This window comes from Lepus europaeus, chromosome 7 (assembly GCF_033115175.1).
Source record: "Lepus europaeus isolate LE1 chromosome 7, mLepTim1.pri, whole genome shotgun sequence".
Classification (NCBI taxonomy): Eukaryota; Metazoa; Chordata; class Mammalia; order Lagomorpha; family Leporidae; genus Lepus; species Lepus europaeus.
The window spans coordinates 6,955,362-6,967,961 of record NC_084833.1 but is presented as its reverse complement, the minus strand read 5'-3'; the positions used below and the strand labels follow the sequence as shown (position 1 = coordinate 6,967,961).

General features: G+C 66.6%; 1 protein-coding gene across 1 annotated transcript; it reads left to right on the top strand.

Moving 5' to 3' along the window:
* Positions 1 to 287: 287 nt before the first annotated feature.
* On the top strand, positions 288 to 10,931 carry RPS6KA4 (ribosomal protein S6 kinase A4). The gene is made up of 17 exons (XM_062195904.1): positions 288 to 414; positions 506 to 577; positions 1,191 to 1,409; positions 1,492 to 1,607; positions 2,024 to 2,131; positions 2,226 to 2,306; positions 2,384 to 2,487; positions 2,595 to 2,745; positions 4,202 to 4,366; positions 7,657 to 7,785; positions 7,863 to 7,996; positions 8,071 to 8,164; positions 8,256 to 8,429; positions 8,683 to 8,877; positions 9,037 to 9,196; positions 9,310 to 9,473; positions 9,557 to 10,931. Exons 1-17 carry the CDS (start codon positions 360 to 362, stop codon positions 9,731 to 9,733), a joined length of 2,298 nt encoding a protein of 765 aa, XP_062051888.1. The 5' UTR covers positions 288 to 359; the 3' UTR covers positions 9,734 to 10,931.
* Positions 10,932 to 12,600: the final 1,669 nt, after the last annotated feature.

Here is a 12,600-nt window from a genome sequence, read left to right as displayed (position 1 = left end):
CCAGCAGGGCCTCCAGGTCACCCACGGGCCCCCACCAGGGCTCCCGGCCGTGTCCAGGTCACCGGGAGGGTTGGTTGAGGTCCAGAGCGCACCGCTCTGACGCCCACCCCCGCAGCCCCCGCCGCCGCCCCGCTCGGGAGACTGGGCCAAGCCTTTCTGGCCGCCGCCTGCCGCTGTCACGTTCCAGCCGCCTGACTCCGGCCGCGGCGAGGCGGGGAGCCGGGAGGCGGCGCCGGCGCCCGCCTCAGCCCCGGAGGCGGCACCAGGAAGCGCCCGCCCCGGCCGGAGCCGCCATGTAACCGGCGCCGCCCGGAGCCCGAGCCGCGCGGGGGGCCCCAGCGACTCGTCCCCCGCCCGACATGGGGGACGAGGACGAGGACGAGGGCTGCGCCGTGGAGCTGCGGATCACGGAAGGTGGGTGCAGGGCCGGCGGCCGGCTGCGGGGGGGGGGGGGGGCTGGGAGGAGTCACGGGCGGGCTGGGCTCATGGGCCCCTGTGCCCACAGCCAACCTGACCGGGCACGAGGAGAAGGTGAGCGTGGAGAACTTCGAGCTGCTCAAGGTGCTGGGCACAGGAGGTGAGCACCCCTGGGCCCCGGGCACGGCGTCCTGGGGCCTGCTGCCCGCACGCCCGCCTGGGCTGGGGCCAGGCTTCTGGGAAGGCCCCCCACCCTTTCCCGGCTCCACCCGGCCATCCCAGGGTTGGGTGCCCACTTCCCGGGCGCTCCATATGGGCATCATCACTTCCTGCGGGGTCCTGGGCATGCATGCCCCCCTCCCGCGGCTGCCCAGAGATCCTGGGGGTTTGCACCCCACCCAGTGCCTTGCACAGCGCCTCCCCTTCTCCCCACGTGATTTCGCAGACTCCCCCAGGCCTGCTTTGCACATCCCTCCCCTGGCCGGGCGTGCAGCTCGGCCTCCTCCCTGCGTCCTTCCCACATGCTTTCTCGCAGGTTGGCACACGCCCCGCCCCCACTCCTCCCTCGCCCGGTCTGCACATCCCTTCACGGCCCCTGCTGAGCGCGCTCCTGGGCTGTGCACACCTGCGCCGGCTGTTTGCACGCCTGCCTCTCCCCCTGGCTGCCCCCCCCAACACCTCCCCAACACCACCCCAGGTTTGCACGCCACGCTGGGTCGCGCCCGTCCGCCTTCCCACTCACGGCCCCCCTTCCTCGCCCTCGCCTCTCGCAGCCTACGGGAAGGTGTTCCTGGTCCGCAAGGCGGGCGGGCACGACGCGGGGAAGCTGTACGCCATGAAGGTGCTGCGCAAGGCGGCGCTGGTGCAGCGCGCCAAGACGCAGGAGCACACGCGCACGGAGCGCTCGGTGCTGGAGCTGGTGCGCCAGGCGCCCTTCCTGGTCACGCTGCACTACGCCTTCCAGACGGACGCCAAGCTGCACCTCATCCTGGGTGAGGACCCGGCGCGGGCCGGCCCGGGGGCGGGGCGGGGGGCAGGGGGGCCGTGCCCTCACCTCCACCGCTGTGGCCCCAGACTACGTGAGCGGCGGCGAGATGTTCACCCACCTCTACCAGCGCCAGTACTTCAAGGAGGCCGAGGTGCGCGTGTACGGCGGCGAGATCGTGTTGGCCCTGGAGCACCTGCACAAGGTGGGCGGGCACTCGGCCGCTGGGCCTGGCCAAGGGGCTCCCGCCTAGCTGCCTCGGTCTCTCCGGGCTGTCTGGGCCGGGTGGGCAGCTGCTTCCCGCTCCCGCCCCAGGCCTCCTGGCGCTGCCCGCTGGGGTGTCGCCCCCCGGCTCCCCGCGCCTCCTCGAAGGGGCTTTCCTCTCTCAGGGAACCCGGGGCCACCCTCCCAGAACTTCCTCAAACGCAGGCCTGTGCTGTGGCTCCCTCGCCTCTCCACACACACACAGGCCCCTCTCCCTGGAACCCCGGGCCTTTGGCAGCCAGCGGCCCAGCCCCACCCTGGAGCCCCCGGGGCAGGCAGCAGGCGGAGGGGGCAGGAGGCCAGGCGCCCTCTGAGCTCGGGCCGGGGGAGCCTCAGTGTCCGTCTCGGCCCTGCCAGCTGGGTATCATCTACCGGGACCTGAAGCTGGAGAATGTGTTGCTGGACGCCGACGGCCACGTGGTGCTCACGGACTTCGGGCTGAGCAAGGAGTTCCTCACGGAGGAGGTGAGCGCCCCCCCGCCCACCGCCCCCAGGGGGCCGGGGCTGGGGGGCACGAGGAGCGAGCCCGGCATCCACGCGGGTCCTCTCGCCCCCCCAGAAAGAGCGGACCTTCTCCTTCTGCGGCACCATTGAGTACATGGCCCCCGAGATCATCCGCGGCAAGGCGGGCCACGGCAAGGTGGGCTGGCGGGGGCCGGGCCGGGGTGGGAGGCAGGCGGGCGCGGGCGCGGGGCCCTGACCCACTCCGGCCCGCAGGCTGTGGACTGGTGGAGCCTGGGCATCCTGCTCTTTGAGCTGCTCACGGGGGCCTCACCCTTCACCCTGGAGGGCGAGAGGAACACGCAGGCCGAGGTGTCCCGGTGAGGAGGGCCGGACGCGGAGGGCGGCCGAGGGGCAGCAGGGCCTGCCTGGGCGGGGCCGTGGAGGGGGGCCCCCGCTGCCCCTGACAGCACCCCCATCCTCCCAGACGGATCCTGAAGTGCTCCCCTCCCTTCCCCCCCCGGATCGGGCCCGTGGCACAGGACCTGCTGCAGAGGCTACTGTGCAAGGACCCCCGGAAGCGGCTGGGCGCGGGGCCCCAGGGGGCCCAGGACGTCAAGAGCCACGCCTTCTTCCAGGTGAGGCGCGGGGTGGGGGGGGGTGCTGGAGGGATGCGCTGAGCCTGGCCCAGTCCCCTTGTCTTGGAAGCTTGTCCCAGAGGAAGCCAGCGTGCCAGAGCCAAGGCTTCTCCGCCGTCTCCTTGGAAACCAGGAAGCTGAGGTTCCGAGAGGGGAAGGCGTTTTCCGAGGTCCCCCAGCCCAGGTGGCGGCGGTCACATCCAAGGCCGGGCCTCTGTGACATGGGAGCAGGGGCCTGGCTGCGGGCGTCACGCGTCACCCGTGGGCGTCCTCCCCGCGCGCCTGGCCCGGGAGGGGGCTTCCCAGTGCTCTCAGAGGGGGGTCTAGGTCTCCGGGGCGCAGGGCTCCCTTTGGTGGGGGTGGGGAGCGGGCAGCTCCGTCAGCAGACGGCCCAAGCCCACCTGACGCACGCCAGGTGCTGTGCGGGTGTGGGAGGGGCGTTCCCGCCCCCTTCTCTCTGGAGGCCCCTGGTGGCCGAGTCCCGGTCTTCGTGCCCAGCTAGGGCCTCTTGGCTGCTGGGGACAGAAGAATCTAGCTGGAAATGGTGATAACCTGGGTTCAAGTTCTGCCTCCACCGCACCCCCCCCTCCAGCTTCCTGCCGACGTGAACCCCGGGACGCAGCCGCGGGATGTTCCAAGTAGCTGGGTCCCTGCCACTCATGTGGGAACTCAGATCGAGTTCCCAGCTCCTGGCTTCCATGTCGCAGGCATCCAGGGGGTGGGAGGAGTCTGCCTGCTTTTCAAATTAAATACATAAACACTCTGAGACAGTTTGGCAACTGTGTAGAGGTCTCTAGGAACCCAGCCAGTGTGCATATATTGCATATATCTTAAATATTCCTTCCATCCCAGCCTCCATCCCAGAGGTGCCTCAGGGCCCAAAGTGGCTGCGGGAGCTCTTGCCATCTAAGCTGCTCAGCAGGCAGGGGGCAGGAGGAAGAAGATTGGCAGGCAGGGCACTGGCCGACTGCCTCCTTCTGGGGCTCTTTCCTGAGGTCCTACCTGACAGTTTTACCCACAAGCCATCAGTCACTTGTAGCTGCCAGGAAGTTCTAGTCGTGCGTATTGGTTCTTGGGGTGAAATGGGGGCCGTGACACTAGGGAGGGCAGGGAACCGGGGTCCTGGGCAGCAGGGTACTAACGAGCTCTCCCACGTTAACCAAAGCCCAACAGGGCAGGGTTTAGCTCCCGTAAGTGGAGAGTCTGGGGAGAAGTCGGACTTCAGGCCAGGCTGCGTCCAGGTGCCGAGACGCTGAGGGCTTGACCGTCAGACTCCGAGAGGGCCCCCAGCAGTTCTGTAGATTTAAGTCCGGTAGGAACAAGAGGTTGCACAGACGTCCAGAACCAAGCGTGGTGGAGGGCGGTCTGCAGGAGAATGGGGCGGCAGGAGAGAGGCCCTCGCCACGGTCAGGGGCTCTCTTCCTGCCCTTGACCCCTGACCTCTGGTCTCCCCCAGGGTCTGGACTGGGCTGCTCTCGCTGCCAGGAAGATCCCGGCCCCGTTCCAGCCCCAGATCCGCTCGGAGCTGGACGTGGGCAATTTCGCAGAGGAGTTCACTCGGCTGGAGCCCGTGTACTCGCCCCCCGGGAGCCCCCCGCCGGGGGACCCCCGAATCTTCCAGGTGAGCGAGAACTCAGGGGATGCCAGGCACAGGAGAGGTGAGCGCCGCTGCCGGCCTCGGCCCTGGCTGCTGGGAGTACCCCGTGGGCCCCGTCCTGGCCTCTCCCAGGTCGTTGGTCCCAGAGACCTCCATGGCTTGTGTCTCATGACTCACGGCTTATCTTTATCTCATTTTATTAAAGACTTACTCACTTGAGGGCCGCAGCGTGGCTCAGTGGGTTAAGCCGCCACCTACGATTCAGGATTCCCGGTTGGTGCCTCGGCTGCTCTACTTCCGACCCAGTTCCTTGCTGATGCATGGAAAAGGCTGTAGGAGACAGCCCAAGTGCTCGGGCCCCTGCACCCACATGGGAGACCCAGATGGAGCTCCAGGCTCCTGGCTGCAGCCTGGCCCAGCACTGGCCGTTGTGGTCATTTGGGGAATGAACTAGCAGATAAAAGAGCGATCTCTCTCTGTTTCTCTCTCCCCACCTCCTTTCTCTGTCACTCTGCCTTTCAAATAAATAAAATCTTTTATACACACACACACACCCACACACCCCCCCCACACTTATTTAAAAGGCTGGGGGGGGGGCAGATCTTCCCTCTGCTGGTTCACCTCCCAAAGGCTTCAATGGCCCGGGCTGGGCCAGGCTGAAGCCAGAAACCAGGGACTCCCTCTGAGTCTCCCACGTGGATGGCGGGGGCCCGAGCATGAGGGCTGTTCTCTGCTGCTCTCCCAGGTGCATTAGCAGGGAGCTGGCTCGGAAGTGGAGCAGCCGGGACTTGAATGAGCACTCCGATGCGGGCTGCTGGCACTGGGCGTGACGGCTTAATCCACTGCCACAACGCTGGCCCCTCGCTTATGTATTTGAAAGGCACAGAGACACAGCCCGAGGTCTTCCGTTCACGTCATGGGGTCACTCCCCAGATGCACGCACCAGCAGGGTCCGGGCCAGGCTGAAGCCAGGAGCCTGGAACTGGACCTGGGTCTTCCACGCGGGTGGCAGGGACAGGAGCACCTGGTTCATCATCGGCTGCCACCCAGGGTCTGTGGGCGTGGAGTGAGGACTTGAACCCAGGCCCTCTGACGTCTCAACCACAGTAGCAAATGCCTGCCTTTCAGCTTCGTGCTAATTCCCCTTCCATCCCAGCACCTCTCGACTGTCACATATATTTACTGGTAGAATCTTTAAAAATTGATGTTTGAAAAGGTACAGGCCAAAGCCGGGAGCCCAGAGCTCCATTCACACACCTGGGCCGTCTTCCACTGCTTTCCCAGGCGCATTAGCAGGGAGCTGGATCAGAAGTAGAGCAGCTGGGACTCGAACCGGTGCTCATATGAGATGCCAGGGTCGCAGGCAGTGGCTTAACCTGCTATGCTACAATGCTGGCCCCTGCTTTAAAAATTAAACTTTAAAAAAAAATTATTTGAAAGGCAGAGTGATAGAGGAACAAAAAAAGAGAGATCTTCCATCCTCTGGTTTAGCCCCCGTATTCCTGCAGCAGCAGCTGAGGCTGGGCCCGGCCATAGCCAGGAGCCTGAGCTCCGTCTGGTGTCCCACATGGGTGGCAGGGACCCGAGGACTTGCGTCACCTTCCACTGTTCTCCCAGGGACACTCCAGGGAGCCGGATGAGACACAGAGTGGCCGGGACTTGAACCATTGCTCTGACCTGGATCCCAGTGTCACAAGTGGCGGCTTCACCCGCTTTGCCACAAGGCCGACCCCTTGTTTCACATTTTTTATTTGCTTACATAGACACCTGGGAAGCGATCCCGCGTTCGTGCCGCGGCTTTGCGTGCCTCGGGGACACTGCACGTCACACTCGTGGGGCCTGGGGGCCCTCGGTCGGGTCTTGGAAGCTCCCGAGAAGCTGTCTATAGACCGCACACGGGGCCTGGCCCGTGGCTCATGGTCCATAAATAGCAAATCAGAGGGGCCCCCCCACGTGCGGGCGGCCTGGTCCCCAGACGCAGCCCGAGAGCTGTGCGTGCGGCGCCTGCTTCCCCGGCTCGGTTCTAAGGAGGAAGTTCTCGCTGGCGTGGCTGCCTTCCTCACTCTCTCAGGGCTAGACAGTGAAGGGCCAGGCGCTCACTCAGGGGGAGGGAACACACGCTTCCAGGTGCCCGGAGAAATCCCGGAACCTGGGCTGGCGCTGGTGAGCGGCGGGTTGAGCCCACCCTCGTGCGAGACCCGGGTGCAGCTCCTGGCTCCTGGCTTCAGCCTGGCCCAGACCTGGCTGCTGGGGCCACGTGGGGGACCGTGTGTGTGTGTGTGTGTGTGTGTGTCTGCCTCGGTCTGTGGCTCTGGCTTTCACATAAGTAAATAGGTAAATGTTTGAGGCAGAGAAGAGGAAGCGAATCCGTAAGCCGCTGGGACATGGTCCTTTCTCTCTGCGTTTCTCCGGTAGCCCCGCCTCACAGGGGAGGTCCCAGGCTGGGAAGCTGGGCAGGGCCTCCGGCCAGGGGTTAAGACACTGCCTGGGACACCCATGGGCCACAAGGGGGCGCCTGGGCTTGAGGCTCTGCTCCACTTCTTTTTTTTTTTTTTTTTTTTTGAAAGGCAGGCAGAGTTAGAGAGGAAGAGACAGAAAAAGAGATTGAGAGAGAGAGGGAGGGAGAGAGCTGGCTTCTAGCTACTGGTTCACTCCCAAAATGCCTGCAGCAGCTGGGGCTTGGCCAGGCCATAGCCAGGAGTCCAGAACTCCATCCAGGTCTCCCACATGGGTGACAGGGGCCCAAGCACTTGGGCCATCCTCCACTGCTTTCCCAGGCACATTAGCAGGGAGCTGGAGTGAAAGTGGAGCAGCCGGGACTTGAACCAGCGCTCGCATGGGATGCTGGCGTCGTGGGCGGCACCGGCCCCTCCTCTCCACTTCTGGTTCCAGCTCCCGGCTAATGTACACCGTGGGAGGCAGTAGGTGCTGGCCCAAGTACTCAGGTCTCTCCAGCCCTGTGGGCGACCTGGGTTGACTCCAGGGCTCCCGACTTCGGCGTGTTCAAATGCAATGGAAAGAGATTAAAAAATAAAGATAAGAGGGAAGAATAAAGTCTTTCTGTGCACTGGCCGGTCATCTGAGTGACCACTGACGCCAGGGCCTGCGGGAGGGGTGGCCGTGACCACAAAGGTTGGGCCGGAGACGTGGGGGAGGGGGGCAGATGTGGTCCCAAGGTGGTCAAACGTGTCCACTGCTGGTGGGCACCAGGATGCCGGCAGGACCTCTCCCTCCCGCTCCTGGGCGTCTTCCCTCTGCCGCCCCCACCCCCAGCGGGTGAGGCCTCCGCCCACCTGCCCCCTCCCCACACGCAGGGCTACTCCTTCGTGGCGCCATCCATCCTGTTTGACCGCAACAACGCCGTGATGACCGACGTGCTGGACGCGCCTGGCGCTGGAGACCGGCCGGGCCGCGCGGCCGTGGCCAGGAGCGCCATGATGCAGGTGACGGGCCGGGACCGCCGCCCGGGCGCCCGCCCGCGGGGGCAGCACCTCTGACCACGTCCCGCGCCCGCCCGCAGGACTCGCCTTTCTTCCAGCAGTACGAGCTGGACCTGCGGGAACCGGCGCTGGGCCAGGGCAGCTTCTCCGTGTGTCGCCGCTGCCGCCAGCGCCAGAGCGGCCAGGAGTTCGCCGTGAAGATCCTGAGTCGCAGGTGCGCGCGGGCCGGGACCGGCGGGCGGGCGCGGAGCGGGCCGGACCCCTAACCCCGCCTGCTGCGCCCCGCAGGCTGGAGGCGAACACACAGCGCGAGGTGGCCGCCCTGCGGCTGTGCCAGTCGCACCCCAACGTGGTGCATCTGCACGAGGTGCACCACGACCAGGTAACGCCCACCGGGCTGGGGGGGCGGGGCCGCGGGGGGCCCCCCCAGGACCTCCGGGAGGCGGGATCTGACCGGGCCGCGCCGCCCGCAGCTGCACACCTACCTGGTCCTGGAGCTGCTGCGGGGCGGGGAGCTGCTGGAGCGCATCCGGCAGAAGCGGCACTTCAGCGAGTCGGAGGCGAGCCAGATCCTGCGCAGCCTCGTGTCAGCCGTGAGCTTCATGCACGAGGAGGCGGGCGTGGTGCACCGCGACCTCAAGCCGGAGGTGGGCGCGGGGCGCGGGGCGCGGGCGGCGGGCAGGGCCGGGCGCGGGGCGCGGGGCGTGGGCGGCGGGCAGGGCCGGGCGCGGGGCGCGGGGCTTGGGCGGTGGGCAGGGCCGGGCGCGGGGCTCAGGCGGTGGGCAGGGCCGGGCGCGGGGTGCGGGCGGCGGGCAGGGCTGGGCGCGGGGCGCGGGGCGCGGGCGGCGGGCAGGGCCGGGCGCGGGGCGCGTCTCCGACCGCCGCCCCCCACCCCCGCAGAACATCCTGTACGCGGACGCGGCGCCCGGGGCCCCGGTGAAGATCATCGACTTCGGCTTCGCGCGGCTGCGGCCGCAGAGCCCGGCGGGGCCCATGCAGACGCCCTGCTTCACGCTGCAGTACGCGGCCCCCGAGCTGCTGGCGCAGCAGGGCTACGACGAGTCCTGCGACCTCTGGAGCCTGGGCGTCATTCTGGTAGGGGCCGCGGGGCCCGGGTCTCCCGAGCCTGGGGCGGGGCCATCCTGGGGGGCGGGGGAGGCTGGACCCGGGGTCGGCGGGTTGGAGGGAGCCGCCCAGGACTTGCCCCGCAGCCCCGGGCTGGCCTCACTGCACTCCCCCCCCCCCCCCCCCCAGTATATGATGCTGTCGGGGCAGGTCCCCTTCCAGGGGGCCTCGGACCAGGGCGGGCAGAGCCAGGCATCTGAGATCATGTGCAAGATCCGCGAGGGGCGCTTCTCCCTGGACGGGGAGGCCTGGCAGGGCGTGTCCGAGGAGGCCAAGGAGCTGGTCCGAGGTGCGTGGTCACGGGTGGGCAGGGGGAGGCTCCGCGGGGGCCGGAGGGTCACAGGGTCAGGCGTCCCGGCTGGGGGGACGCAGTCTCCCCACGAGGCCCCTGTCCGCCGCCAGGGCTCCTGACCGTGGACCCGGCCAAGCGGCTCAAGTTGGAGGGGCTGCGGAGCAGCTCGTGGCTGCAGGATGGCAGCGCGCGCTCCTCGCCCCCGCTGCGGACCCCCGACGTGCTGGAGTCCTCAGGCCCCGCCGTGCGCTCCGGGCTCAACGCCACCTTCATGGTAAAGGCCGGGGGCGGGGGAGGGAGCGAGGCTGGACCTCTCGGAGGGGCCGGGCCGGCCCAGTGACGCCCGCCCCCTGCCAGGCGTTCAACCGCGGCAAGCGCGAGGGCTTCTTCCTGAAGAGCGTGGAGAACGCGCCGCTGGCCAAGAGGCGGAAGCAGAAGCTGCGCAGCGCGGCCGCCTCCCGCCGCGGCTCCCCCGCGCCGGCCGCCGCCAAGGGGGCCCCGCGCAGAGCCAACGGCCCCCTGTCCCCCTCCTAGCTCCGCCACTGTGACCCCGGAGCCCAGATCCCCAGGACCTCCCGCTCGCCCCCGACAGAGCAGCAGTATTTTTATAAGCAGAGAATTTTTTATGTCTTATCCCGATGGAGTCAGAGCCGCAGGGGAGGGGGCCTGCGGGGGAGGGGGGACCCCTCCCCCACTTCTAAGCACTGAGTTCGCCGCGGAGGGGGGAACCAGGACCCCTCCCACCCCCATGCCCTGCTCCTGGGAGGGGCGCCCTGGAGCTGTCACTTTACGGACTGTGCAATTCTGTCCACCAAAGACCTGTGTTGGGGGGATTGAGGAGGAGGCCCTGGGGGACCCTCTGGGGCACTGCGCCTCTCTGGGTCACCTGCTTCTCCCCCACAGGGCTAAGGGAGGAGGCCCCCCCAACCCACCCCCTCCCCTATGGCACAGCTGCTCCCGGCTGGGGGGTGGGTGGGGTCTGTCACTGCCTCAGCACGCCGGGCTGTGCCTTTGACTTTGAAATAAAAGCCCACCCAGTGCTGTGCGTGCGCGTTGGTGGTGCCGGGGCCTTGGCTTTTGGGGGGAGCAGCGGGTGTGTCCCGGTAGCCCTGCCGGCTGCGTGCAGGAGTCCCCCGGCTGTGGCGGGAAAGCCAGCCTCAACTCGCCCAGGCAAAGCCGAGGCCCTCTCAGTCTCAAGTGACGCTTGGCCCGGCTTCTATGGGCCCCTTGGTGGGGGCTGCCAGGATGGCGCAGGCCTCCGGGGCGCCGGCGTCTGCAGGGGGTCCAGGCTGAACTCTGGCGCCAAACCGCTGTAGTCGGCGCAGGGCCTGCTGGGAAGGACTCTGATTGGATCCAGTCTTGTCACGTGCCCGTGCTGAGCCAATCACGGCGTCCTGGGGTGCCGCGTGCTGATTGGCTCAGACGCGAATCTAAGCCTCTGCACCCTCCTTGGGCGGAAGGGGCGGGCCGTGGGAGGTGGCGGGGAGCGGGGAGGAGGTGCCTGGGTGGTCCTGAGCGGTTGGTGGGCGCCTGAGACCCCTTGGGTGATCCCTGCTGGGTGGTTGTGACGCAGGCCGCTGTGGCCGCCTGGTCGCCGCCCTAGGCCACCTCCCCGGAGCTTGTCCTGTCATGGTGGACCGCCCCTCGTGTTCGGGACGGTGCGCGCCGTGGAGAAGGTACATGGAGGCCGGGGGTCCTCGTGGGGCCGGGCGGAGCAGGCAGGGCTGTGGTTGGGGGCCGCCAGCCCGGTGGCAGTGTGGCCTTGGCGGTGGGGCGGGGGCAACGAGGTGCGGCCCCTGCCCTGGACGAGGCCCTCGGGAGGAGGAGGGGTGGGGGAGCAGGTGCAGCTGTGAGTCGGGGCTGTGGGGCCCTAGGCCTCCCCACTGGTCACAGGAGGAAGGAGAGGGCGGTGGCCGAGCGGGCGCGCTCCAGCACCACGTGCTGTGTTGTGGAGCCTTGGCCGTGTCGCCGGTTCGGTTCCCGCGCGGCCTCGCAGACGTGTTTCGTGTGTAATTAGGGAGTACAGCAGTATGTGCGTGTCGAAGACCTTCACGTTAATTAAATGCTAATTTTAGGGGAAAATGCAAAAAAGTGATAATGTGCTCATTAACATTTCGATGCATTCGTTTTCAGATTTTCCTTTATTGATAGTGCGCGCGTGTGTGGTGCGGTGGCTGAATGCTGTCTGGGACGCCCACATCCCAGACCGGAGCGCTGGGGGGGCAGCCGACGATGGCTCGGGCTGGGTCCCTGCCGCCGCTGGGCGACCTGGGCGAGGCCAGCCCCAGCTGTTGCGGGCGTTCGAGGAGCGACCCAGCAGATGGCAGAGCGGTTTCTCAGTCTCTCTTCTAATAAAGTTGTTAAAAATTTAAACTGGGGGGGGGGGCACTGTGGCCAGACGGCTGAGCGGCGGCTTGCAATGCCAGCATTCCACGTGAATGCCGGTTCGAGTCCGGGCTGCTCTGCTCCCGACCCGGCTCCCTGCTGCTGCACACTGGGAGCCGGCAGCTGGTGGCCCCGGGCGTCTGGGCCCTTGCACCCATGGGAGACCCAGGTGGAGTTCCGGGCTTCAGCCCGGCTCAGCCCTGCCTGTTGAGCCATCGGGGAAGTGAGCAGTGGGTGGAAGACCTCCCTCTCTGCCTCTCCCTCTCCCTCTGTCACTGCTTTCCAAGTAAATAAGCACATCTTAAAAAAATGAGGCTAAAATTAGTTCTCGTAGCCTAAGCCTCAGAAATAGATTGTGGAGCTCTTTCTGTGCGGTGAGCATAGTTTACAGTTACTTTGTAGCTGTCCAATGTCCCACTATAAAGGTGTGCCACGATTTTTTTGACAGGCAGAGTAAACAGTGAGAGAGACAGAGAGAAAGGTCTTCCTTTTTGCCGTTGGTTCACCCTCCAATGGCCGGCGCACCACGCTGATCCGAAGCCAGGAGCCAGGTGCTTCTCCTGGTCTCCCATGGGGTGCAGGGCCCAAGCACTTGGGCCATCCTCCGCTGCACTCCCTGGCCACAGCAGAGAGCTGGCCTGGAAGAGGGGCAACCGGGACAGGATCGGTGCCCCGACCGGGACTAGAACCCGGTGTGCCGGCGCCGCAGGTGGAGGATTAGCCTAGTGAGCCGCGGTGCCAGCCTTTTCCTTGATATTTTATTTGTTATGTTTTTTAAAGATGTATTTTATTTGTTTGAAAGGTAGAGTGACAGAGCAAGAGGGAGGGATGGAGAGAGCATCCGTCTGCTGGTTCACTCCCCGAATTATACAACGGCTGGGGCTGGGCCCCTCTGAAGCCGGGAGCCAGAACTCCACCTGGGTCTCCCTTGGGTGCAGGGGCCCAAGGACTTGGGCCGCCACCTGCTGGCTCCCTGAGTCGCATTAGCAGGGAGCTGGGTCGGGAGCAGAGCAGCG

What these genes read in the sequence shown, in the direction of transcription:
- RPS6KA4 (XM_062195904.1), top strand. Translation starts at nt 360, where the DNA reads ATGGGGGACGAGGACGAGGACGAGGGCTGCGCCGTGGAGCTGCGGATC. An exon ending in AGGAGTTCCTCACGGAGGAG is followed by an intron (nt 2,132 to 2,225) that starts GTGAGCGCCCCC and finishes TCGCCCCCCCAG; the next exon opens with AAAGAGCGGACCTTCTCCTT. An exon ending in CCAGGAGCGCCATGATGCAG is followed by an intron (nt 7,786 to 7,862) that starts GTGACGGGCCGG and finishes GCCCGCCCGCAG; the next exon opens with GACTCGCCTTTCTTCCAGCA.